The sequence below is a fragment of the Pseudopodoces humilis genome, chromosome 3, assembly GCF_049639895.1.
Source record: "Pseudopodoces humilis isolate 2021_Gansu_Grassland_sample_001 chromosome 3, ASM4963989v1, whole genome shotgun sequence".
Lineage (NCBI taxonomy): Eukaryota > Metazoa > Chordata > Aves > Passeriformes > Paridae > Pseudopodoces > Pseudopodoces humilis.
The window spans coordinates 35,868,099-35,895,322 of record NC_142202.1 but is presented as its reverse complement, the minus strand read 5'-3'; the positions used below and the strand labels follow the sequence as shown (position 1 = coordinate 35,895,322).

Sequence of the window (27,224 nt, the reverse complement as noted above, 5' to 3'; positions counted from 1 at the left end):
TTTCACAAATGGTCTAAATTGCAACAAACTGCTATGCTGTATGTAACTGTGTTTATGGACAGCCCCCCATTCTACTAAGGAATTTTCTAGCTTTTGTCCTCGTCACTCCTGAAGTTTTCATTTCCTCTAACTAGTAACTTGTTTCTTTGGAGTAGTAGACTCCATACAAGTGGTGGGACCTGATAGCATTACATGAAAATTATTTTTCCTGGGTAAACTTTCCTTTGAAAAGGTTTGCAAGGAAATTAGGGAGAATGGGTGGATACAATGTGCTTGTGTTTCTACAGCTTTGTTAAAAATAGTTCTTGTAAGACAGTGCCAAAAGAACAAGAAAACACCACCCAAATGATAGGGAAAGAGATAATGAAATGAGATAAAATGTGGTTAAATGATAGCAAACAGCTGTAATAGAAGGAATGTGATGGAAGTAATAGATAAACACTTGAGATTGGGTATGGAAGTCAGATTTAGTAATGTTAGCTCTCTGGGGGGTGGGTCACGGATGGGGATCTTGCCCTTTGCTGCTGCTTTTCTGCTGCAAGAGGCAGGCGATGAAACCAGGCATGCTACATGGTAAGATTGTGTCCTTGGAGATAGACAAGTTAAAGTAATGAGGAGAAGGGGCAAATCAGACAGATGGCTGTGGCTATTTATAGTGTGGTTTAGGACATTTGTTACTTGATTCAGAAATTGTTGATATTTACAGTTTGTTGGCTTTTAGATGACGGTCCTCTTGTTGGATTAAATTTCTAGTTAGAAGTTGTTCTGATAGCTGGATGATCTGAAAATGTTCAGAGAAAAAGTAAAGAGCAGTGAGTTGGTGAAATCAGTTATTAAGTTAATGGAAAAATCCTAAAGATACAGTTTGACCAATAAAATAGAAGATAAATACAATTTGAAGCAGTTTTGTATAAGATTTTCAAGTATGATGATGTGGGTCAAATTTCTGAGATTCTTGGTCAAAGATGAATTATCAGAAGTGCTGTAAAAGTCTCATATAAATTGTTTTTTCTCATAAGGCAGATAGTACAAAAGAATCACCAGTGGTTAATATTACATACATCTCAACTACAGAAAAGCAGTAATCTCAACTTTATTGTTTTATATATATCAGATAAATCAAAAGAAAGGCAAAAGAAAATAAACCATAGTCACACTACTGAGGCGTGTTTATTTGGAAAAATGATACTAAATGGGCCTTGGTGACTACCAGATAGTCTCTCTTTCACAAACATTTTTTCAAACTTTCTATTTGCAAGATTCATGTGAAGCAAACTGTATTCTGTACTTATGTGCATGTTTGTCAGCTAATTCCAATATAATTGTTGATGTGCTGTCACAGCTTCTTTTATTTATTTTATTTCTCACTGGAGGACCAGTGAGAGTAAATGCTCAGTGATTTTCAGAAATTCGGAAATTTGTAGAAGTAGAATGTAAGTACAAATTGATGAGACAATGTTTTTGTAGGTGTGTACCTGCTTTTTTGATTTTGTTCTTTTTTTTTGCGTAATTGATCTGACCATTTCCTAACATCAGATGTTTCAGTTCTTCTCATATTTGTCAAACCTGTAACTTAATTTAAGTATAATGAAAATATGTTTCTTAAATAGCCTAAATCCGTTAGGAAAATGCTGCTGTAAATACTGATGTCGTATGAACAGAGAGTTTTACAATGTAACATTGTCTCCAAGTGGTCTTTAAACCTTTCAAACATCTTTCATGGAAAGTTAAATGTGCAAAAAGAAAAAGGCATTTTTCTGTTTTTCGTGATTGAGCAAAAATGGAATAGATTACTGTGTTCTAGGTAGAAAACTTTGGTATTCAGTGTCAGGTTAGAATATGGTGAAACATCCTAAGTGTCTTTATTATTGCACATTTTAAATTGGTATCTCTGTCCTACTCAAAATGTAGCCTTTCTTTTTCTGTTGAGGGTCTTGGCTCATGGCAATTTTATTGCATCAGAGATAAGTAACTTGGCACTGTTTGAATAACAAGTTGCAAATATAACTTAGCCTTTATTGACGTTTCAGTAGACACGGAAACTTTATTTACTAATTTTAGAATAGTCTGTGTAAAATTCCCCAAGGAGGATCATGTGAATTGCCTGAGATTTTTGGTTCATCTTAATTTGATGCTAAAAGAAGTAAGACTGTACAAATATGAAGCCTTAACTAAAACTGTTACCAGTACACAGTTTACTGAGAAAATAAGTATTGATCAGTAGCCTACTCGTCTTTTTGGCTTCACAAGGTTGGCAAGCCTTATCAAGACCTCACTTCACAGTTTCTTAGTTAAAAAGTGGCAAAAGCTGACTTTGAAGTAGATGAGGGATTCTTATGTTTTAGTTTTGAATGCTGAGAAATGCATGGATACCTGAAAGAGTTCTTTGGAATAATTTCAGAGTGCTCAGAGTCCAAGCTTTGCAGACAATAAACTAGAAATAAAAATTCTCTGAAATGTGAAAACAAAGGTTCATTTTATCTGAGTGACCTGTTGTGTGTGGGCCTGTAGATGATCATCATCCAGATGTTCTTCTCCTATTTGAAAAAGGTTTGCTGTATGCTCACTAGTATTGAATATTTTTGAACATAACCCAGTGATAAGGAAGTTAAAGTTTGCAGTGTGGAAAGACTACATTTTTTCTGGTCTTAGCCAGGAATATGTTTCCCTTCAGTGCAGTCACAAAGGGCAGGATTGCAAAAGCATCAGAGCAAAAATGGCATGCATGATGTTTGTATTCTAGCTAGTAAATAGGAGGTGAGAAAAAAATCGCTTATCTTTGTATTTGTTTCACCCATCAGTTCAGAGTGGTCATGCTTGAATACAAAGAGTAGCTGATCCTGGATATAGGAGTGAGGGACAGGAGTGTGCCAATTGCCTCTACAAATGCTTGTGTGGTCAAATCTGGTTCACACCTCTTTCTGTTTCTAAAGCCAAATCTAAAAATCCCCTCCAGATTTTTTTCTCCCTTGTCTTGCCGTACCCCAAGTGATTCATTCAGCTTGTGAACTTCCATTGTCTGTTTAAATGTGGGCCCAGTGTCTGTTTATCAGTCCTGCTGGCTGCTGTCGCTGCATTTCTGCCATTCTTGTACAGCAAGTGGAAAGGAATTTGAGCATTTGCAATTTAGACTCCAGCTCATAATATGTGATTATTTCGTGACATGCCATTGCAGTGTTGCTTATAGAATTACATCATAGAATTAAAAGCTACACTCTTTTTGGGGTTATATCAGTCTGCATGGCTCATGCTCTTGGGTCAAAAAAAAAAGGTTGATGTTTACCACTTAAGTACGTGTACCTCAGAAATGACTGGAGGTTTAGAGGAAACTTTTGCTTATGAGGAATGATTAAATTAAGTGACTATACATTGCTTGGCAACTGTTTTGATGCTTACAATTGCTAGAACAGTGAAAGGCAGCACTGAAGAGAGAATAAAAGAAGGACTGGCTACCTGAACAGAGATCTATGCAGTGAAATGCTTCAAACTGCAGAAAGACAAGTCTTCCTGTTCTTGAGATGCCTAAATTAGTAATCAAGGTATTGCCAGGTATAAATTGTGAATAAGTTCTGGATCATTTATTAGGAGTTTTTCAGTCTTAATGAATTTGTTTTTCAAGCAGTGTTTTCTCTTTGAAAGCATTGTTTGAAAAACAGAGACAAAGAATGTAAGTAAATGGCATTTTCAGCCATAGTTTTTTACTGTAAATTAAGTATTTGATTTCTTTTGGATGTTTTTTTCTGGGTTTATCTTTGATGCTAGTTTTAGAACATCTCTGAGAAGTCCAACAAAAATAAAGTGCCTGCAGCAGCTTGTGCTGTGCATTGGTCCCATGAGGTGCTATCATCCAGCACGAGCATTTGAGGGATAAATGGGATGAAGTACCTTCTGTGTGGGGTGAAGTTAAATATATCTTGGTGCCTGCCAGTCATTTCAGCCTGTGGCCCTACTTCAGTTCTGTTTTATCTTAAGTGGCTACAGGAATTGCAAAAGCTTCCTAGCCTCTCTTGGCATAGAGTGCTAGTAGGTGTGTGTAGTGATGTTAAGTATGGTGCCTCTTAAAATTGCTCTCCAGTTGTACTAGACCATTGAGATTTCCCTTCCCCCCTCCCTCTCTTTTCTTCTCACCCCCAGAGCATGCCTACACTTATTTACAAATATATTTAAATATGTAGTGCTTCAGTGATCCAGCTATAATCTAAAATACTGAGTACCCTGGCGGCTTGCAGAATCCTTCTGGCAGACCTTGGTAGACCGGTTAGCACAACTGTTCCAGATTGATTCATCTCTATGATATATTTAGTTATTTTAGCTATCTGCATATTTTTTTGCAATACTTTTCCTGCAGTTTTCCCCTCCCCTCTTTTGTTCTCTTTCTCTCAACCTCTGAAGAACTGGTTGTTGAATTATGGAAGCATTATGTAGAGAATTGTGTGTCTTAGTAGCTCTTTGTAAAATTATGTCTGTTGACCTTTAAATGCCCATGAATTTGAAGTGAGGTTTACTTTAAAATATTATGATAAATATTTTAGAGAAGAATAGAAAGGCTTTTTATAATTTTTTAGTCTTATGAATTAAAAAAATAAATTGCCTTTTAACTTGAAATAGCTGTAAAATCAGGAACTGATAGAAGTTGGTACTAAATGTTGTTTAGCAGTCATAGTATGTTTATTTTTTAAAACGTCCTGTTAAAGAGGAATATTTTTTTATCTCCTGCTTTAAGGTAGCATCAAGGTATAAGCCTAAAAAGATGTTCAAATATTATATATATATGTGTGTGTGTGTGTTACATATATACACACACAAAGAATATATATAAACTTTATATATATAAAGTATATATATATGTGTGTGTATATATATATATACTTTAAACATGCTTCTTGTTGTGGTTGCTGAGTCGAGAAATTATGAATTTCAGTGTAAATTTTTAAACATCGGTAAAATCTGAACTTACTAAGATGTGATTTCATTATTTAATTATGTTGTTATGGCTGCTCAGCCTATATTAGGAAGTCAACAACATTTAAAAAAGGAGTTGTTTCTAGCCCAGTGCTACCTAAAACATTGTTTCAGCTTTTTGTCTACTTCACAGTAATGTGACATTAGAGCCTTTTGAGGAATTTTGTAAAACAGTACTGTTGTTGCCTCTGAAATTATTTTTAGTGTAAGAATGAATGTTATTTTTAAAACTCTTAGTAGAGAAGTGGAATAGTTAAGGTAGCTACAGTGCTGTAACATAGACTGGATGAGTATGACACTTCATGTTCCAGTTGGTCATGCAAAAAATTTCAGTGAGATAAAGTGGGGAAAAAAAATATGGGACTCAACAATTGCAGCTGAAATAGATTGTTCCAGGCACATCTTTTTCCAGTGTTCTCTGGTTTTGTGGTGGCTATTTTTGTTTGGATTGATTTTGATTTTTATTTTGTTTTCTCCTTCTCTTTTGATTGTAATTTTACAGTTGAGTTGGAATACAGTAACTTGTAGCACTTAGCCTGGAATAAACTCTAGGCGGATCCTGCCTTGATTCTTGCTGTGGAGCCAGCGGGGCCGGGTGCTTTATGGCGATGATGCGCCCCACCCATAAAGCAAGGAACAATATGAGGTTTTGCGTGATCCCTGTAGGCAATTTTGAGTTTTGCAAAGACTGGCATACAACTTGATGCATTTTAACCTTATTACCTGGAAGGTCAGTTGTCACAGAACCTGTTTGTTGGGAATATTTGTGAATTCTTGAAATTTTTGGCAAACTTTCCCAGGAGTCGCCAAAACCCAAGCATTATAACACTGTAACAGTGTTGCAGATTACTCAAAGTGGAAGGGAATCCTCCTTTGCTGCTCTACTCCCTCAGGTGTAGCTCAGGCTTCAGATTTGACTCGGACTAAAGCTGCAGCCATGGGAAGTCACCTGTGGAGTCTCAGTCTATTGGTAAAATTCTGTCATTTATGCCTGAAACATAAGAAAACTGTAGTTGTTCAGTTCAGATATAATTTTCATCATGTTTCAAGCCAGACCTGCACATTAAATGTTTGCACAGACATTTAGACAGGCGTTGTCTCTGTACTTTAATTGGAAATAGTGATCCTACAGTTACCACTGTATTGTTACTGCTACGTCATAATTTGTCATTTTAGATATTTAAACTCATTGTACTTGTTTATTCAGTTTACATTTATCTGCAAAGTGTTTCTGTTTGTTTTATGGTATGAACATTTAGATTCCTTTGCATATTTCTGGTTAATTACCAAAAGAATGAAATGTTAAAGAATGAAATCTGCTTAAGACATATGAATTGTTAGAGTATTAGTGTTAGTATAAAATTTCAGTTATTATTTTAATACTGTCGTTACGTGCAGTATAAGTAAACCTGAATATCATTAAGCTTGCATGTATAACTGATATTTATTGTCCACTGAGGCTGATGTAATTGTTATTACTCAGTACATGTATAAATGAGGGATAAGGGTTGCTAACATCTTGTGGAAAAGAGAGGGAATATTTGTCTATGTTATGAAAATGACTAAATATAAGTATTCTCATTTACACAGCCAGAATTCTTCAAAAATAGTATTAGGGATAAGTATGCTACTCTGAAGAAAAGCATGATCAAACTATGCTAGAAACCATGCAGCCTCCAAAGAAAGACAAAAATTATTCTCAGTGTCTTGAAGTACCAGTAAAACTACCTGTCTGTAAAGTATATTTATTAACCTTGAAGGATCCTAGCAGTAAGCTTATGTAGGACTGGAGAAATGGCTCTTGGGCTGGGGATTCCTCTGTTGTTGCCCTGTGCATTTTAATGAAGAAGCACAAGGATTTCTTGAAAATCCAGGAAAAAGGAAAGTTCTAAGACATCATTAAGAGCATGGATTGACAACAAAAGATGTCCACATGAAGCAGGTGTCATATGATATTTCTTAATCATATCCATTTATGTCTCTCCTTCTTACAAAAGGAAGCTGTTAAAACTATTGAGAAGTTGCATTTTTACATTTCGTTTCGGCTGCTACCAGTGGAATTTAGTCTCAGCTGTTATCACAGTAATGCTGCTTTGACCTTTGTAGTATAGCAGTGTGTGAGCTGTGTTGTTTGCCAACCTTCCGGGTAAAAATGTTTCATTCCAGTGTATTCAGTCAGTTCATTCTTGGCTAGAAATTGCTTGCAGACAGCAGGTCACATAATAGATCACTTCAGCTTGTGTAATGATGGCATAGGATGATCTTCTTCCAGCCAAATACATATTTACATCATGATTTCTGTTTTTAAAAGTGCATTTTGATGTTCTATCCCTTCTGACTAGAAGAGTGTGTGTTTAGTTCCACTGGGCCTATGTGGAGGTAGGGAGTGAGAATCCGTGTGTTTGTACAGTTACTGCAAACTAAGTTATATGTGCCTGAGATGTTCCTCTTGGGAGGGATGCTGACCTTGTAGAGTTGAGATGCTTCTCACAGTTACATTCCTCAGGGTAGGAAATGCTGACTCCAGCATCAGCATTTCTTTCTCCTGTGCCTTTCTTTAAACCTGAGCATAAAATTGGCATTAGAATTCAATTGTAGTTCTTGATGCTAGAGTGAGAGATTTTTCTTTTGATTCAGTTGACTTTTTTTTTTTTTTTAATTCAAATGTATTTCCCCTGTTGAAGATGAAGACTGACTTAGTTGGAGAGCAGCCAGTGTTTTTCTCTTGTCATAAACTGGCTGGTCTAGTTGGTGACTGGCAGTTAAGGATCCTTCAGGTGTCTGTCAAGCTATTTATTGGCTGTACTTGAGCAATGAAATTATGTCAGCTGTGGTGATATTTTAGAGCAGCTGCTATTGCTGTCCACCAACAAACGGGCTTTTGGAGTAAGATTCATCTTGCCTAGTTGCCAGAATTCAACTGAGTTAGTTCTGTGCCTTCCCTTTATAGCTGCTGGAGAGAAAATGATGTTTACAGACTGTTTTTCCTCACCTTGGGGTAAAAGTCTGTAGTCAGATTCTTTGGAAGCAACTATCTCCCTTAACTGAAATATTGGGTCTGCTTGCAAGGTTGTGACAGGTGAGGATAGGATGTTCCTGCTCATTTTTAATCCCTGACTTTCCTGGTCTTTTATTTAAATGAAAGGCTTATAGGTCTCCATGCTCAACAGCCGATGGTGTAGACCAATTGCCTTTTATTTCGTCTGTGCTTCTCAAGAGACAGATGAGATGACTGGAGACTTAGCTGTAGAGGTGTGGAAAGCTTCTGATCCTGGAAATGGCAGGTGAGGCTGAGGCATGAAGTGGTGACTGCTTCTAGGTATTTTTGCCTCAAAGTGTATTTATGAATGGAGCAAGCACAGGAACTTGCCTCTTGATTTGAGCATTAGGTACAAAAGCAGGTAGTTCTTGCTTTATGATTAGGAATTAATATCTTGTATTTGTCATAATTTTCTGTTTAAAGGAAATTTTTCACAGGCAACTAAATACTTGTGCTGGAAGTTGATAGAGGTTAGCTGTCTATTTCCTACTTGACATTTATTTACTTAAGTACCATTTCTCTCCTTGTCTCCCTCACCAAAATACCTTTCCCTATTTTCTTTTTTCTTCTGCTCTTAATTAAAGTATTTCTTCAGAACTTTCTTTAACCTGTTTTAGTAAGTATCATAATTAACACTTAACCCTGTATTACAAACAGGGTTTTATTTTTCTTTTGTACTTATTTTAGCTGAACATGGTTTACATCAGGTTTTTTTACTAATGTTATGTATCTAACATGTATCTATAGAATTATACCCTATTATACACTACTTTACTTAGTGAGCAGAAATACTTTATCATCTTCTCTTGATATTGTTAGTAAAAACTTTTATCTGCTGAAGGCTTTTTGTATGCCTGTTTTATCCATTCCTTATCTTTTATTGAATGTTTATCCAAGAGAGAAAACAAACTCTGTCAAACAAACCAAAATTGCTTTAGTTCTTATCTATTTTCTTTCCTTTTTTTTTTTTTTTTAGATCTGTAGTGAGTGTGCTTCTTAGAAGGCTTATCTATGCAGTGGTTTTTATAAGTGTTTAATGTTTATGAAGTGTAGTAAGCCAATTGCTTTTGAACTCTACAAATGAATATTAAAATAACTTGGGAAGACACACACACTTAAGAGCTGTGCTGAATAATTTTGAGGAAGCAGACTCTAAATTGAACATTTCCTTTTGCAGGCCCAGATTGCCTTTCTTCAAGGTGAAAGGAAAGGACAGGAGAATTTGAAGAAGGATCTAGTGCGGAGAATCAAAATGCTGGAATATGCGCTCAAACAGGAAAGGTATGCTGCTTTTGCAATCAGTATGTGATGAAGAAATGCTGAAGACAGAAACTTTATTTTGCCTTCGTATTTGACAAAACCAAGAAATATTTCTTCTGTCTCTACTCAGTTCTCAGATTTACAAATTTTACTGTACTAAACAAAATGCTAGTCTAAATGTCTGCATTATGATAAGAGCAATAGCTAAAATAGTGTGGCTCCAAAAGCATGCTTACAAAACCCATAGATGATCAATAATGAATGCTTTCCCTTGGTAAAATTCCACTGAACTGTATAGATTATACTCCAGAATTTCCTCCAGACAGTGTATTCTCATTTTCGTTCATAGTACTAGCTTTGTTTATTAATATGTGACAACTGAAACCTTGAATAACCATCTTCAGTCTAATAATTACTAGTTTTTAATCTTGCTGAGTTTTTAGTCTTTTCAGTATGATAGATTCTACAAGAATATCTTCTGGAAGTTAATTTTGTGATTGAAAAAATATTTATGTTTACCAGTTAATCAATGTCTATTTCTTTGTCCATGGACATTTTAGTACAAGTCCCCAGTTTACCATTTTATTCTTACATATACTCTCCTGTTACTCTAACCTTTGAGGCAGGCAAGTTGTTTTTTTCTCATGTTTTCAGAAATCTCTCTGTATAACCGATTTATTTTGGGCCAAGTTTAGTTTAATTCTTTTAATTAATGAAATATCTTTTAAAATTCTTGAATAAAGAGTATATTTATGGTATTGCTGCAAAACAGTCATTTCTTGCATTATCATTTTCCTATCAGATAATTCCTGCTTCTCTTTAATAAAATAAGCTTGTGATATAGTTTGTTTAATAGAAATAAGATTAAAAATATACACGTATGCAAACGAGGAATAGAATATCACTTGCAGATAATTTTAAAAGGACACCAATAGTTACATTCCTGTATTGCATTTAGATTTGCTCATCTTATATGGGCTACTTTAGCACAAGACATGTCATCTAGCATCCAGTTCATCTCCTTCTGGTAGCAAGCAGTTAATCCGCTAGCATGAAGACGCAGCCAGGGTTCTGGCCAGCAGTAGCCCCAGGGCTCCAGGGTATTTTCTTCTGCTTTGGGGAGTTCTTGGAGGAATGCTTAAGGTAGATACTCTTTTTGCCCAGGCCTTCTTATGCTGCTGATCTTACATCAAAGAGCCCAGAAAAATACAAAATGTATGCATAATGGAGTTTGCAGTTTATGGCTGTGGGAAGGCTTACATTTGAAGCATGATTACAAAGCTTCATGTCATTGGTTCCATTAAAGATATACTCTAAGTTATATGTATTCTGTAAAGATCTCTTGTATTTCAAAACTGGGGGAGCTATTCCTGATTACATAAAAGTATCTCTAACACTTCATGTTCATAACCCACTGAAGTTAGCATTTTAAAATTATCAAATGTAAATACTTTTTTGTGTAATATCAGAGAAACTTTGTAACATTAAAAAAACAAAAATCAAACTTCCATATGGATAGTGAAAATGTCCCCCAGTTTTATGCTGTAAAATCCACCTAAATTATGGTGTTTAAAACTTAATGCAACAGTCCCTGTCAGGATTAGGAAAAAACACTTGGTAGCTTCTTACTACAGTTTTTACATCTGTATCTTTTATGTTGCATGTTTTTCTGCAGTGTGTGGCGTTAGCCTCCATTACTCAGGTCAGTAGGCTAGAGTCAGCTGATCTGATCCAGTGTGACAGTTCCACTATGGGTGTGCAGTGGTTCTGTAAGCAGATGTGATGCTTGTGACTGGTGTGTGTGCTGGAGACAGCTATTTATGAGTCTGTAGTTTTAAACAGCAGTTTTATTTGCCAGTTTCTGAAGAAATAGTCTTGTATTTCTGCTGGAATTATCTCCCAGCAAGGGTTCTTGCTTGATACTTCAAAGAGCAGCAACATACTGAGCTTGGAAGCACTGATCTCTTTCCCACCATTTTCCTAAATCAGCTGTCAGCCAGGTCAGGCTGTAGTCAGGATGCTGGCATTTTCCATTAGGTTCTTAGAGCTGGAAAATGAGATCCTACAGGCTAGGAGGAAGACATTCCTGTCAAGTTTGGGGAAGGTTGGTATGTTGTGAGGGGGCAGAGAATCATTCTTGTATTCCTTCATTTCTGCCCTGGCTGCACAGCATTTCAGATCTTTCCCAGCTAGACAAAGTAAGTTATGAGTAACAGAACAGAATATGAAATTGTGGACCGGAGTACTCCATGTTCACAATGCCCTCAGGAAATCACAAAAAAGAAATGAGCAACATTTATTTTCTCAGGTACATGCTTCTATGAGCTGCTCTTCTTTATAGTGGCTGTTTTGCATTTCTTTTATCAACCAAATAGTTTCAGATTTACTATAAATAAACAACTTCTGGTGCATTGTTGTTCTCCATGTCATGTCATTTTATCGTGGGTAAGGTAGAAAATAAGTTTTACTACTGACTGTCATGGTTTTCTGGCAAATATAGTTTAATGTTTAGTCTTTATGTCAGTAATTGTGAAGTTTTCTTTTTATTGTGTGTATAGCAAGCCAGGTTATTTCTGCTGAAGAGTCTTAGTAGGTAAGATAGGAAGGAGCTTACAAGGAGTTAGTGCACAGTTAAGCATTTTTCAACAGCAGTTTTGATGTAGTTTTGTCAGCATCCAGTAGATTGCAGTGTGAGGCTGTTCAGAGTTGAGGGTTACTTTTTATGACTTTATCAATACTTGCTCCAGCACCAGTAAATTGCATTGGTGCCTCTGGATTTTCAGGAGCTAGCTGAAACATAGTACTGTTTCTCTCAAGTACATGTCCTACTTCAGCTAGTCTAGCTCACTTCCTGTCTTAACATATTTCAACCAAAGCACTGGACTCCTGAGCCATGTCTCTAGAAACAGTTGATTTAATTTTATGTTGTTTTCTGCACTGATGTGTCTGATCAGTGTAAGGCTGGCGCCTTCTCCCCTGGGTAGAATATCTCGCTGTGCTGTTCCTGGCAGTCGCTCTTGTTTATGTCTCTTGATTTGGCGGCAGCTCCCAGATCTTTTACGGATGTTTTGGCAGGCTCCCTCAGCACAGCTGGATCAGATGCTTCAGGTCTGGAGACAGATATTTCCAAGAAATAGTGGCTTTTTTTGACTGGAATCAAATTTGTTTCTGTGTGAAGTATTCAGAAAAGTTTGACTGCACTCAGGAAATTTGGATGAAGGCTTTTAGCATTTTCCTAAGCAATTTCTTGAAGTTATGGCAACCATGTTGAATGTTTTCACGGACTGAATAGAAGACACATAGTTTAGTTAAAATACTGCTAATCAAAAGAGGAGAATTGTGTAATGAAGGACAGAAGCCAGAGCAGTGGCAATACTCATCTGAGTAAGGGCATCTACCCAGGAACCTAGTTTCACTGTTGCTAGAATAACTCGAAGGCTAATCTTCAGATAGAAAATATCTTCTATGAAGTTGTATCCTTCAGGTAGTTATTTTCAAGTATGATACAGATGATACAAAGGTTGAAGAAACTTTCACTTTATACATTTTTACACAAAAAATACTTTATCTCTTCTTTGTGATGGTAGTATCACACTATTGGAATGTGTGAGCTAGAGTTCAGCGTGAGCTGCTGAAGGCCAGTTTAAAGCTGTTAATAAGTGGACCATGTGATTTCTGAGAAAGTTAAAAAATTAAGCATTACAGATGGGCAGGAGATACTCTGTCATTGTAAAAACAGATTAAATTAAAATGTTGTAATGTAATATGTGATATTTTGAATTTGTATAGAGAAGAATTAAAGGTTATCTTGTGAAAAGTTTCATAGCCTTTGATCGCAGTGTGTGTAACTGAATGGTCAAGACTCCCTTCTTGTCCTGGTGTTCAGCCCTTAGTGCACTTCAGAAAGAAGTTTATCTTTCATGCCTGTGACATTTTCAGCTGTATCATAAAAAAGTGTCTAATAATAAATCTCATACTGCCTGAAGAAGTGTAGAAAATATTTCCGAGATGGCATATTAGTGGTCTATACTGATTTTATGGGAGTCTTTTGTAATATTTTTCTGAACTTTAGAAGCTGACCACAACTGAGTTCAGTGTGTCACATACTCTGGTGTGATACTCATGTTTCTGTTTCAAGTCTTTGTCCTGTTCACAGACCTGAATTTATACCAATTGAATTTAATTCAGGTTTGATTATAACATTAGGGGTTTTTTTTGTTATTTTGTGCAGTCAGAGCTCTATAACTTTGTTTTTAACTTTGCCAGCAGTATTGAAAATAAGGATTACTTCTTGGGATTTTCATCTCTTCAGTTGCCTCTTTGTTAGAACATGGTTCTTCAGCCTTTTCTGTAGTGCTACTGGTCTCTGCCTGCAATATACAAAGTTAGGTCCTCTAAAAGGTAAAATCTTAGTTCAGTTTGGCTCTAAAATAAATTTAAAGGGCCAGTGGTGTACAAGACCATGTAATCTACATTATCTCTTGAAATAAAGAATAACAACAAAAGCTTTAAAAGCTGTTGCATTGTGAGGTGGAACCAGTTACAGAATCCTGGTACTAACAGTTTAAAATGGATTTAGAATGAATAATCTCATTTTGCTGAAATGATTTTATAATGCTTTTGATGAGTGGGGGACACTTCAGTAAGAAAAATTGTTGATTTAAGAGGGAAGTGACTAAAAAGTGAGCAAGCATGGATTTAGGAGATTGAAATAAATATACTGAGAAGTTTAATAAACTGCAGTATGAATCATTGAAAGATGAATTTTGGAGAACATGAGATCTGAGGAACAGGAAAGGTACAAAGAACGATCCTTTCATTGAACCTAGCAAACATTTTACTTAGGCTGGAAATAACTGACAAAACTTGGTAAGAAAATTAGTGAACGCATAGAGCATAGTGGAACTTTGTATAAAACCTATGAACTAAAAGCAAATGTTAACTGCTGCAAAACTAACTTCTCCCTGAAATTGTTTGAAGGAATGAAATAGAATACAACATGTGTCAGTAATCCAGATAGGAGCATTAATATTTGTTCATTTCTGATAAGTCAGATCAAAATAGATTACACATTAAGCTCTCTTGAAATCATGACTGCATAAAAAAATTGTAGTGTTTAACGTTGGTGAGATAGGTTGGTGACAGGAGGATTTCTTAATTCCTGATTAATCATTGCTTTTCATTAGTGATGGTGGGGGAAAAGTATACATAGCATCGATATTTAACAATAATGAAATGCATTTGTTTTAACATGGTAATGTATCATTATGTTAATAACAATGGATAGTTTATTGTTAATTGTTATTATTAATTGTTATTGTTAATAACAATAAATGGATAGTTGGAAAATGAAAGGTAAATATTTTGATTGAACATTCATATTTGATTTTGTTCTACTCTTGGTTACTCTTTTCTGTACTGACCAAAATGTTTAACGTCTTTCTATTGCTTTAATACATTTCAAGCACATCCTTTCTTCTTTTCTTGTTGATTGCTGCTCAGCTGAGTTAGAGCTTAGTGCTCTGGCCCTTGAGAGTTAGTTCCTTCATCTGTCAATGTTGCTATGCCTAAGAGGCACTTCTTCACTCTTCACTTACCCTTCTCAGTCAGAATTAAATGTTTATTATAATTAAAACGCAGCTGGATTAGTAGGAAGCTAGTACTGTCGATATTGAAGCGTAAGAACTACCAAGCATTCTTCAGCAGTATTTTGTTAGAAGTAATGAACTTTCTTGATGAAATTGGAAAAGGCTGAAGAAAGCAGTAGTATAATGAAGATACTTAAGAAGCAATCAAGAGGTGTAGGTAACTTAAAAACATTTTCTGCAGCCATTCTTGATACAGTCATGTGAGCTTAGTGAAAACTTGCCTCATACAATTGCAAAGTATCAAACCCATTAATTTTTTTTTTAAAAAAAATTAAAGTAGAAGAGCTCCCTTGTGCCTAGTGGAGCTAATGAAACTCATTTTCATGTTGGTGCATATATGAGGTTTATTTTTTTTTTACAGGTCTTTTTCATCCTGTTTCTTGCTACCCTACACTTTGCTTTGTACATTTACGTTTGAACTTGAGTGTACATGTGTGCTGTTTGATTGTCTCAATACTCCCAGGCTGCACACACAGCATTTCCTGAGTTCTCAGCCTTTTGTTTAGGGTAGGAACTAGTATAAGTGCCACTCTTCTACCCAGTTGTGAATGTATAAAACTTGCAATTTTGTACTTATAAAGTTATAGTGAGAGAAGGAGAGAGCAGATTGCAAAACTAGTAAAGGCTCACTTTGCCTCGCTTTCTCTGTTGTAGTGTTATGAGACTACTGTATAAGTGTTATAAGACTACTGTAATGAATCTTGAATAACTTATACGTGCATGTGTAATACTGTACTACTGTGGTGTTATTATGTGTATTTAAAAGTCTATACATACTCAGTCTTTAGGATGAAGCTTTTCAAATTAAAAAGCATTTCCATTATTGTGTAGCTACTTTTGTTGTCATTGTATGGCATGTGGGGCTTATTGCATTAAACCTTCTGAAGGCTAAATAATTTTGGAAGTATCCATTTTTGCACTTGGTCAAGTGACAGACCTAGCAGCTTTGGGTGTGGGTGAGCTGTCATTGCTAAATCTTGTTTAGAATAGTTCTAACTGAGGGCCTGCTGCTGTTGGAGAGCACAGCATTTCGAAGAATAAAACTAAAGTTTGCTTAATGGAGTCGCAATATGAGATATGAAGTAGGTGGCACTGAACTGACATGGGTAGTAAAAATGTTTCATAGTGATGGCTAAAAAGGAAAGATGGGGGAGTTGTGAAGAGAAGCAGAAGAGTTACTTGTGTCCACAGGGAAGGAACCTTTCATGTAGCAAGAGCGTTTTGTAAAATCTTCAGTCAACTGCTCTGTGTGTTTTCTCAGTATTCACAATGCAATTGCATCAGGAAAAAATATTTAAATAAAATTATGTATCTGAAGTCATGGTAAAATTTAATGTTTTGCTTTGTTCCTTGCCTAGAAGAAAGGAGTGGCTTTTCAAGGGCAAACAGGTGACATTTATGTGTTTAGAGACATCCTTTAAATGTACTAATAGATTTTTCTTTTCTTGTTTGTTTGTTTGGTTTGGTTTCCTTTCAGGGCTAAATACCATAAATTAAAATATGGCACAGAACTGAATCAGGGAGATATGAAGCCACCGAACTATGATTCTGGTAAGATTTTTTTGAGAATGAACTTATTACTGGCATAAAAGCTTAACTGTGTTCTGTGCAAATGCTGAAGTATTGATAAAATAAATCTTTTAATGGAACAGTGAGAACAGAGATAATTAATAAAGTCTGTATTTTACTCTCGTGCAATTAAAAAATATATGCTAGTGCCTTAAGAACCTATAAATAAATCAAGTTAGTTTAGATTTTTTTAAAAATCTGAACCCAAATGAGCAGACTGTTCTTGGAGAGAGTAGTTTTTCTGTCCCTTAGTGGTGTGTATGGATAATTTAGAACAGGATGATACTAGATTCATAACAATAGATCCTTTTGTCTCTGGATAATTCTTCTGAATGAAATACATAGTTCATAATTTTTGTTCAATTACCTCAATGGTATTCCTGGAAAAAAAAATTAAAGTGCATATTAGACATAAGCAAGAGTTTTTGAATGGGTGATTTCTCTGCAGAATTCAAATGATTGTTGGAAATACATTTAGCTAATTTCAGTTTTTTGCCTTGGTCTCTGGAAAGCTGATTTGTTTTCATCTCCTACTTCACACAAATAGATTTGGGCACTGAACTGGGGAAATTAAGAATTTAGATCACTTCCTTTTAGCCTTCTGCCTCCCTATCCTTTCCTCAGGGGAAAAAAGAATACAAAAACGAGGTACAGAGATCTGGCTATAGGTCAAGCCATTGAAAAAATAGGTAATGCATTTTGTGTCTCAGCCTCCTAATGCTTCTACTAGAATGAAATTGGAACCACCTATATGTAAAGGCAGAGCATAGGGTATCTACACATCTCATCTGTCACTTGGTTTGTGGAGGGGATGGTCTGGCTGACTGTCATGGTGATTTCTTCCCTCGTTGGGTTTAAAAAGTCATTAAAAGACCCCCAAACAAACAAAAAATCCAACCCCACACACCAACTAGCAAAGCTTTACACCAGGCTTTTCTTGTCCAAGTTTTTAATGAATGTTTTAGAAATTTTATTTCATGTGATTATCAGCATTATTGCTGTAACTGAAGAAATACTGAATTTGGTCCTACTAAGTGGAAGACCTCAGTCTGTGTCTGGACCTTTTGAAAACTTTGTCCTGATGATACTACAGTTCTCGGCAACCGTGGGTTTTTTTTGTAATTTCTCATGCAACTACAGCATATTGCTCCAGTATCCAGCTGAGGAATGTAGTGTGGGGCCTGGCTTGCCCAGCAGAGGTCTGGACTGCAAAGTCAACATTGTGGGAATACTTTAGCTAAAATTCCATTATTCTCATTTATCCCATTGTATTCTATATATAGCTATCAGAAATGTGTATTTTTTGTTCTATATCAAATCTGGACTGATGACTTAGAATAGAAACTTTTTTCTAATGTTATTTTGAAGTTGTCTTTGATAGGTACTTAAGATGTATGTCCATATGTTCCCCTCACCCTGTCCCTGGTTTTCCTGCCCAGTTGAGAAAAAAAGTGGAAATGTTGGTAGTAGTTCTTCCACATGCGTCCTTGTTGTTTTCTTTATGATCTCTTGGTGAATCTGTAACACAGTTTTGGAAGAAAGATTTCAATCTCCTGGTAAAGGGATACTTTAAAAAAAATAGTTATATATACAATTGATCTATTTATACTACATATGTTGTATCTTCTGCTATAATTTCCTCATAAAGCAAGTCTCTTCATTCTTATCTGTAAACCACTGCTACTGCTAGCAGTCATCATTTTTGAGGAGACTAAGCACAAGAGAATTCTTGCCTCTGGATATACTTAACAGTGCCTTCAGAAGAATGAGTTTTGCTTTCAAAAGGAATTTTCAGGCAGATTTACCTCAGTCATGTTTTAATAATTATAGACTGAGCTTTAGTAGCTGTGCGTTGAATCCAGCAATGTCCAGTTGTCATTGGAAAGTGATTGTGCATTTGATTATTTCCTGTGGTTACTATTAAATAGATTTGTGAATATGAGATGTCTAAAATTCATATGTCTCTCCTTGCATGTGAATTCTGATTAGCATTTGATAACTTCTTTGGATAGGTGGTAGGGGATTCTTGTGTAGTGTTAATTGAGTTGTTTAAAGGTAAATGACTTCCTGATGAGAAGTCACATATCAAGTTACTCATAGGACTGTACCACAGGTTTTTCTGGTTCTTAAGTCTTGTTTGCACAGGAAGTTTGTTCATTCTTTTGTGTTTGGACCACAGAGTTTTCAAGTTTTGTAGAGGCTTTCATAGATAATAAACCAAGATCTTTTATCTGGGGAAGCATATGCATCTCCTCAAGGAGAGGAAAAGAAACCCACCATCATGTGCTGTGAAGCTATATATGAAATAAACTTGCAGCTGTTGGTTGCCAGCATTCTGATAGTTTTCTTAAGAGAAAAGCCATGTGATTTTTGTAGATTACTACTAGATGAAGTAGTAACATTTGGTTACAAATTTATGGTTGAGGAAAATGTGATGAAAATTTTTAAACTATTTTTCAGGTTAAAAAATAACCCTTTGTTTGTTTCTACAAAACAAATGCAAATAAGGATTAAATTGATCTGTTGATTTATGTTGAACTGTCAAATATTAAGAAAACTGGGACGTTGTAAAACAGCATCATGCTGCAGTTAGCAGTTAAAGATACTCGTATTCAGACTTAATGTGAGCACCAATTACCTTGGAAGCCCAAAGCAAAACTTGGACTGTAGACTGACTGCCATTATGTGCCCCTAAAGGAGTTAGGAACGTGCTTCATAGAGTATGACTGTTTAGGAGTTAGGACTAGTGGAACTTGCTCTCATAGAGTAGGTTGTAGCTGGAAATCTTTGTGTATATAGTACTACAGTTACGTGCTGTGTGCAATTTTTTTTTCTCCCTTCATTATTTGCACTTTGAATTTTGTTATTAAACCATTCCTAATCATTTTAAGGCAGATCACATTTTTCTCTTCAAGTGGATGGGCATCTTTTATAGAAATAGGAAAAGGAAAAAAATTTAATAAAATAATCTTTTTCAGATGAAGGGAATGAGACAGAGATTCAGCCACAACAGAACAGTCAGCTAATATGGAAACAAGGACGACAGCTGTTAAGACAGTAAGTGTTGAAAAAAGGACTCAAATACTGAATGCAAAGAAAGAATCTGCTAATGAAATATGATGGTGATGGTATTTGATTTTTTTTCAGTTATATTTTACTGAAAGAAAATTTAGTGTGTGTGATGAAGTTCATTGAGCTTCTGCACTACTTTTCCTTGGGTTTTGAAAAATATAATATTTTGTAACTTCAGATGAGAAGCCTTGTCAAGCCACAAACACCTGCACCTGATCTCATTTACTTTTCTTTCACGGAGTATAATCAAACAGTCTGCTTCGGAGAACAGTGGGTCATGACACTTTGCAATTAAAAAGCAAAAGACACAAGTAATTCTGCTAAGAGCTGTGTAAAATAAAAGCAGCTAGCGTGGCAGAAGGAAAAGTTTTACTTCAGCTTACTTAAGTTGCAGAAAAGACTAACATCCATAAGGTTAGACTAGATGTTTTCTAATTCTCTATTCATCTCAATAAAACAAATGTCTGTTAATCTAAATTTATTTTTGAATTGCGGTCATAATAACTAAATTAATTGCCATGATATTTGGTGTGTTACAGAGGGTTAAATGAGAGGGGACTGAGACAGTAAGGGTGGTCTGGAACTTATATTAAAACACGTTTTTCCAAGGAGTTGTGCAAAAGTTAAATTCGTTGGATGGCTTGTACAGGCTTTTCTTTTGCAAGAGCTCAAATCTTTGCATGCATATTGAATAAATGTAAATAGAGTGGTCTTGACTTGGATCAGTGGCTTTGAAGACAAGCCATTCCTTCTCAGCACAGTTCATACAAGAGGACACACTGTGGAATATAGAGTACATATTACTGACAGACTCTGTTTTGCATAGGTGACTTGTTTGATTTTTCTATAGCCAACAATCAGTATTTCTCTCCTAATGTGGTTATTTGAATGATATTGTTAAATAATTGGAGGAAAATGTTCTTGCAGGAAAAGTGCATGTCTCTGACTCGTAACAGCTGTCACTGTAAAATAGTATTTCCCTTCTTTAGAGTTGTCTAGAATATTGGCAATTTAATCAGTTCAGTGCCATTAACTCCATGTTCTAGAGGGAAGGACACAAACCAGTTTTTACTTTTTCTTTTTAAAATTGTTATTTCCCTCCTGCTTCTCTCAGGACAACATGGCATATTGATGAAAGAGCCAGCTTTAAACCTACAGAGCCAACTTTAGGCTGTGAGGTTTTCATGTAATGATTTTTGCTGTTCAGTCTTTCTATGGATGACAAAATTTTGCAGAACAAAGAAAAGGTCAGACAAAGATTTTGTCAAGCCTAGTCCACCATAAATAACAACTCTTACTAATGACTGCAGCTATAGAATTTGGTTTTTATTCCCTGTTTTCTAGGTTTCTAATAATGTTCACATAAGGAACATACCTGGTGCTTCTTGTATCTAGTTTCCATGTGTTAAAGAATAAAATTACCATGGCTGTGCATGTAACTGTGGTGATTTTTTAAAGCAGTTGTAAACATTTTAACTGAAAGTGCTTTTCCATCCATTTTAGTAAATGAATGAATAACGTATTGTATAACCTCTGACTGCTAGGCTCTCTGATTTTTTTTTTCCTCAGTGACTGTAGAGGCTGGTACTGCAAGAGGCGATCCCTCTGCAGCTGGTACAGGATGATTTACAAGCATGTTTCACCAGCTCAGCACCATAGTTTGCTAAGCTAAGGGATTGAGGATGAGTTCAGGGAGAAGTTTCCACTTCATGTTTTGCCAGAAGTGAGATGTGCAGAGAAGATTAGCATGAGTTCTCTTCCTTCAGGTATCTACAAGAAGTGGGCTACACCGACACGATATTGGATGTGAAATCAAAACGAGTGCGAGCTTTATTGGGCCTCTCAAGTGATGCTTCAGAAAAAGAAAACAGAAATCAAGAGCCAATGGTAAATGGCACAGAGGGCCAGATTAAAGAAAACGCAATGATCGGGTAAGCATCAAGATGACTTTGTTGTCATTCTGCATAAATGCACTTAGTGGTGTTGAACAAAATTTTTGTTTACTGAGAAGATTTCAGGATTTTTTCCTAGTTCGAGATTAGAGCAATTCTAACTAATTTTATTATATTAAGCAATAAGTTTGGAAGTAATTCTTTAGATTCACATCTTAAAGGCACCATATGTTTTTTTTTCCATTTGGATGGCAGCACTAAATCAAATCAAGCCTCTTTTGAGATATGATTGCTAAATGTTTAGAAGTCAGTGTTGTTTCAAGTTAATGGTTTGTTTGTATTGCTGGACACTACTGTGTAGGTTGCAGGCTTTGCTCTTCTAGTCTATGCTGAGTATGACAGGATAATCTATATAAGAGAAAGATTTTTTTTTTTCCCTTTTTTTTTTTTGGCTAAATCTGAAAAACAGAGTCACTCATTACATTCTGAGTCCTGTAAGTTTTTGGTTTTCTACTGATGAATAGACATATGTAAATGTGACTGAAATGTAAAGTATTAATTTCTGTGTTCTAATATTTCTAATACTATTGAAAGTCAAAGACAGTAAAAGCTTGTTCTTATTTCTTCTCTTAAGTAATGTTAAAACTTAAGAGGCATTTTTTAAGATACTGTAGTTGAAAAACTGGAAAAAATGATGAAAATTATGCAGAAATGTAGGAACAACAGATGAGGTAGCTGTTTCACTAGTAGCAGCACCGCTTTCCTCAGAAATCCTCACTCTTTTCCTTTTCTGTACTCGTGGGTTGAAATTCAAGACCTTTATTTTCTAAGACCTCATACTGTTATATATCCACCCTATCTTTTACAAAGCATTTGTAAGAGCTCATTTATACCCTCCTGATAGCTGCAGCAACTTCAGGCCAACAAACTACATAAGGGCAGAAGTTCATTGTAATTAAATGTAATGCTGTGAGATGGAAAACTTGAATGTGTGAGAAAACCTGTAAGCTACAAAAATATATTGTGTTGATACATGGTTGACAAGTCATGTCCTTTATGTACAGCAGTTTTGTTTCGAAGAACAAGGAATGCTTGATGGCTTGCAATAACAGTTTTGGTTTGATTTCTGAGGAAGTGGAAGTGTGTAAATAATGCTTCTCCTCTTACACTTCCAAATTTATTTACGTGTATTTACATAGTTTGAAAAAGGTGGATAAGTGTATAAGGTAATTACTTGATGGATGAAATACCGGAACAGTGGTTTTGATGCAGCAGTTTTGGATATATTTGCATTTCTTTCCATCTGCTTGGTTTTGGGATAGAGCTGACATTAGTTTTAACACTTTGTAGTGTTAAATCTTATCCTTACCCCCTGGCTAAGGATATTCACTGGTGGAGAAAAATGAATTCCCTTCCATTATGGCTGTACAAGCTTGTCAGCTGTAAGGCTGATCAGGCTGCACACTTCGAAAAACTGTTCCTGCTTGTGATGCCTGACATGGCAGACATGCCATTATAGAGCTTAGGGAAGGGTTTTGATAACATAATGAACAAGAAGAAACTCCAGGGCTTTACAGTGGAAAAATTTTCCAGGGTTCTTGTTCAGCATGGTCATGTCATCTTCATGGGTGATTTTGAATTTCTGGATATCCACTGAGATTGCCCTCACTGGAAGGAAAAAGTCAAGATTTTATTGGAATTCCTTGATTAATCTAAGTACAATACTACCTCTCAGTGCTGTGATTCTTCTGGGTGCATCACACTTCAGACCTCTTTCAATTTTTCTGCCAGGAAGCCTTCTGTGGCTTGCTTCCTGGCAGAGACTGCCTGTTATTTAAGAGCTATTTCATCTTGTGCTACCCTCAGTGTTTCTGTGACGTGTGGCACTGTTCATCTTCTTCCAGCTGCATCGTTAACTGACTCTGAGATTTCAAAGTACAGCTTTGTGGTAGATGCAAATCAGAAATAAGCTCATATTTACCTGTTACCTGTCTCATGTGATGTCAGCATTACTTCAGCTTATATAGAAGAGCTTCTCTTTGAAAAGTATAGCACTGAATAGATGACACAGGTCTAAGGCACATGGATGTTACTCCTGAACTCAACTGAAATTTTTAGTGAGTGTTTGAAAACCTAATGCAAGCTTTCCTGAACTAGGAAAAATTTAGGTGACTCAGCTAAATTCTGGCTTAGAGTTGAGGGAGGTGCATCCTTTGAAGCAACCTCACCAGTGCTAGGCTGCTTACTGTGAGGGCAAAAGGACTGGCAGTTCCTTTAGCAGCCTCTTGTTATTCCTTGTGTGCATGTTAAGTGAAAAATGGATTTGGGCTCTACAGCAGGCTTTTACAGTTGGAAGGAGTGTAATATACATGTGTCTGCAGTTTGGTAATGGTAGAAGAGGAAAGTTACAGTGAGAAATTGGAAGAGCAAGAAACCAAACAAAACCTTAGTGCAATTCCAGGAAGTTTAAGGACATATGCGAGTGTTTGTCAGGACCATGAGACATCAGGACAGCTGCAAACTAAAATGCAGGCTGAAGACTCTCTGTGACTGTATGGGTACAGTGAAACTCTTCATAGGAGAAAGCTTTGCTGTCACTAAAGAATCCTGTGAACTGCTCAAGCCAATGCAGTTTGGCAGATTTTCTGGTTCAAAACATATAATGAACATTGATGTCAAATATCTGCTAGCAAGTCTGAGGACACTGGACAGCCTGAAGATGTTTTAGTTACATTTGAAGAGCAGAGCACTGGGCAGAAAGTAACGCATAAAAATGGATGTAGTCTAACAAGGAATACACCTCTGTTGAAGTGGGAAAAGACAGCTCTTAGCATGTTGGATCTGTTTGATCTTGGAAGAACTGCATAATATGCGCCCAGTGGAATCTGTTCATTTTAAGTCTGTGTTTTAGAAAACTGTTTACATGGGGTGAAAAATGTGAGAAGCGGAGTACAGAACTTGAGTAAAGAGAAAACTTGGGGATGAGAAAAGATAAAGACAAATCAATAGGAGTTTGGAAAGAATGTGGGTGAATGTGATGAAGATAATCTACAATAGAGGGGAAAATGGTACAGTGAAAAACAGAAGGAATGTGGATTTAATGATGCATTTCCAGAACAGGAAAATACACACTAGCACACTAGCTTTTAATTTCCTTAAGGATTTCTCCATTATAGCAGTGTAAATTGCAGAAAGAACAGATTGGCTCAACTGCCTTCTGTACAACTGAACACTTGTGATAAATTCCAAAGAAAGGAAAGAGATGGTATTTGATGCTTTTATGCTACCATATGGTTATCTCTTTGAGAGGAGAGAGTGAGTAATGGCGATAGGAAACAAAACTTCCTTTATGTTTTCATTATTTGTTTGGTAGTCAGCTGGTACTTTCTTAGTGAAATGAAAGTGGTCAGCACAAAATAAATTAGTATTACAAAAAATTCCAGGGCAAGAATGGAAGAGCTGATCCACTTCTCAACGCAGTCTGATTTCTGCACAATTTTTGTGTAAGTGTATTAATCTGTGTGTAGTGCTTGTTGCTGCTGGTCAGCCTCTCTCAGAAATACCTCTGTGACTTGCTCTGACTACTTCTGAGCACAATGGAAACCCACACTTTTCTTATTTTTTAGTGTTTTTAATGCCTTTGATTGTTTTAAAGATAATTCCTGGCATTTTTCCTCTGATCTTGAGGATTTGTGGAGTGTATACTTCATGGTGGGTAGGGAGGATGTTTTTACTTAGCTTATTACAGCATTTACAAGTTTTTAAGTTGTTTGTTACAGCAGCACTTGCCTCTTATATGAGTTATGTCTTGTTGTCTGTCCTTTATGCCAATTTCAACAGCTGAGGTTTGGACACTCAGTGTTTGGGGTACCAACACTGAGTTGAGCCTTTTTGTGGGAAAAGCTAGTGAGCATAGGTGATTTGGGGTGATTATTGTGAAACTGTTGCTGTTTGCTTTGGTATGTAGAAGCATATGATGGTTGATGTAGGGTAAATACTTAACACAATAATATCTATTTGTAGCAGAGAATATGTAACTTGAATTCTGCTAGGCTCTAGTTATTTTAGAAAATTGCTGTCTGGTCCCTCATACCTCAGCTTAGTTTTGTATATCCTAAATGATTGCAGTTACATCAGAGAAGTTCCCCTTCCTTTGGCACAGTGGTGAACAAGATACTGTTGTCTGAATCTGTTTTAAGCCAAGTCAGTTTCTCTTCATCCTTAGGTGAAGTAGCCTCAGTAGCCTCAGACTTCGTGTTAACTAGCTGCTACGTGTGTGGCAAGACTTGTATTCTTACATTGCCTATTTATTTGCCAATGTACAGATCCTCTTGAAAACGTTAGCACTCAAGAAAGACATCATGTGGATTTTGAATGCACCCTGCAAGATTTTGAATCCATAAATGAAATGTTACTATGATAACATGAGCTAGATATAGTCGTCCTGTTTTCACTTATTTCATGGAATTTAAAAGGGAATCAGTTTTCAGTTTCTTCAATCAGCTCACTTGCGTTACAAAAGATAAGTACCACTTGGCATGACTGGACTCAAAAATAGATACTAAAATAATAACCTCATAATAATGGTTTAAATTCTTAACACTTGCAGTGAGAGGAATGGGTGCTTTCCCCGAACAAACTGAAACAGAAATGAAAGCTGCCTGCAAATGTAGCTTGTAGCCTTGAAAACATGAAAGTACTTAAGTATCTTTACTTCACTTATTACCTCATTTTTAGTAGCTTTATCTTACTGACTGAAACCTAAACAGTCAAGTCAGTTTACCTTCTTGAAGGTACATATTTGACTACCATTTAGTGTGAGTGGAAGCAAATGTAATAATGGAATAGATCTGGAAAGGGATGAGGATATACCAAACATATGTGTATATATATGCATAGGTTATGAATGTCTATATATAAAAATGGTATAGACTAGTTCTTGCTAAGGGTTTGATAATTAGAACTATAAATAGCCAACAAACTTCTTAAAGAAAAATGATCCTGAGTGATATATCAGTCTCTCTCTGAAACTTACTTGTTGCCTTTTCTTTTCCTATTGGACTGCAAAGGGCTTCCACTGCCTATACTTTACGTGAGCAAAAAGGCATCAAGCCTCAGCATTTGAGAGCAAATCTGAAGACCTTTTCAAAAATTAAATATTTTGAAAACTTTATCTTTCTGATATACAACAAGTCATTCCAACTGACACTTAACTGAATGAACATCTTTGTATGCCAGAAGACATTAATAACTTCTTTGCATCTCTAAATCCTATTAACACTGGCCCAAGTAATGAAAATGCTGCATACTGGCTGATGAATGTTGTTTGTTGACTAGCTTATAAAATGGTTTATTTGGGAAAATACCTCTGAATTTATAAACCTCAGGTAATACCTGCCTTGAAAAAGATTTACAAAATAGTCTGCAAGTAGATGTTGAATTACAAAAATGAAAAAAAAAAACCCAACAAAACAGTAAAAGGAATAAAACAAATAGATTTTGGATTTTATTTTTTTTTCATCTTTTTTCTGTTTCTCCTTGCCTCCATCTTGTAGTGACCTAACAGGCATTTCAAAGGTACCTGATTCAGGCCAGATTTGGACACTTTCAACAGATACCAAAGCAGGGAAAAAAAAAAAAAAATAGATAAATTGGGGTTTTTATGTGAAGAAAGAAATGGACCACACTTTTAATTGGCACCATTCTATGGCTTGAGTATGAGAGATTCTTCTTGAAAATATTACGTAAGACTCACAGTACAGAAAGAATGGGGAGAAAGAG

At 36.0% G+C, this 27,224-nt stretch overlaps 1 protein-coding gene across 9 annotated transcripts in view; it reads left to right on the top strand.

The window, feature by feature from the left end:
- The window catches only part of STRN (striatin), a 136,934-nt gene that overhangs the window by 3,839 nt on the left and 105,871 nt on the right, over positions 1-27,224 (top strand). For all 9 annotated transcript variants that reach the window (XR_015772153.1, XR_015772152.1, XR_015772158.1 and 6 more), the window contains exons 2-5: positions 9,180-9,283; positions 16,388-16,461; positions 19,458-19,536; positions 21,318-21,482. Coding sequence is in view for 1 of the 9 variants with exons in the window: in XM_014255950.2 (XP_014111425.2) it covers positions 9,180-9,283; positions 16,388-16,461; positions 19,458-19,536; positions 21,318-21,482 (422 nt within the window). In the remaining 8 variants the exon portion in view is untranslated. The remainder of the gene's footprint in view (positions 1-9,179; positions 9,284-16,387; positions 16,462-19,457; positions 19,537-21,317; positions 21,483-27,224) is intronic.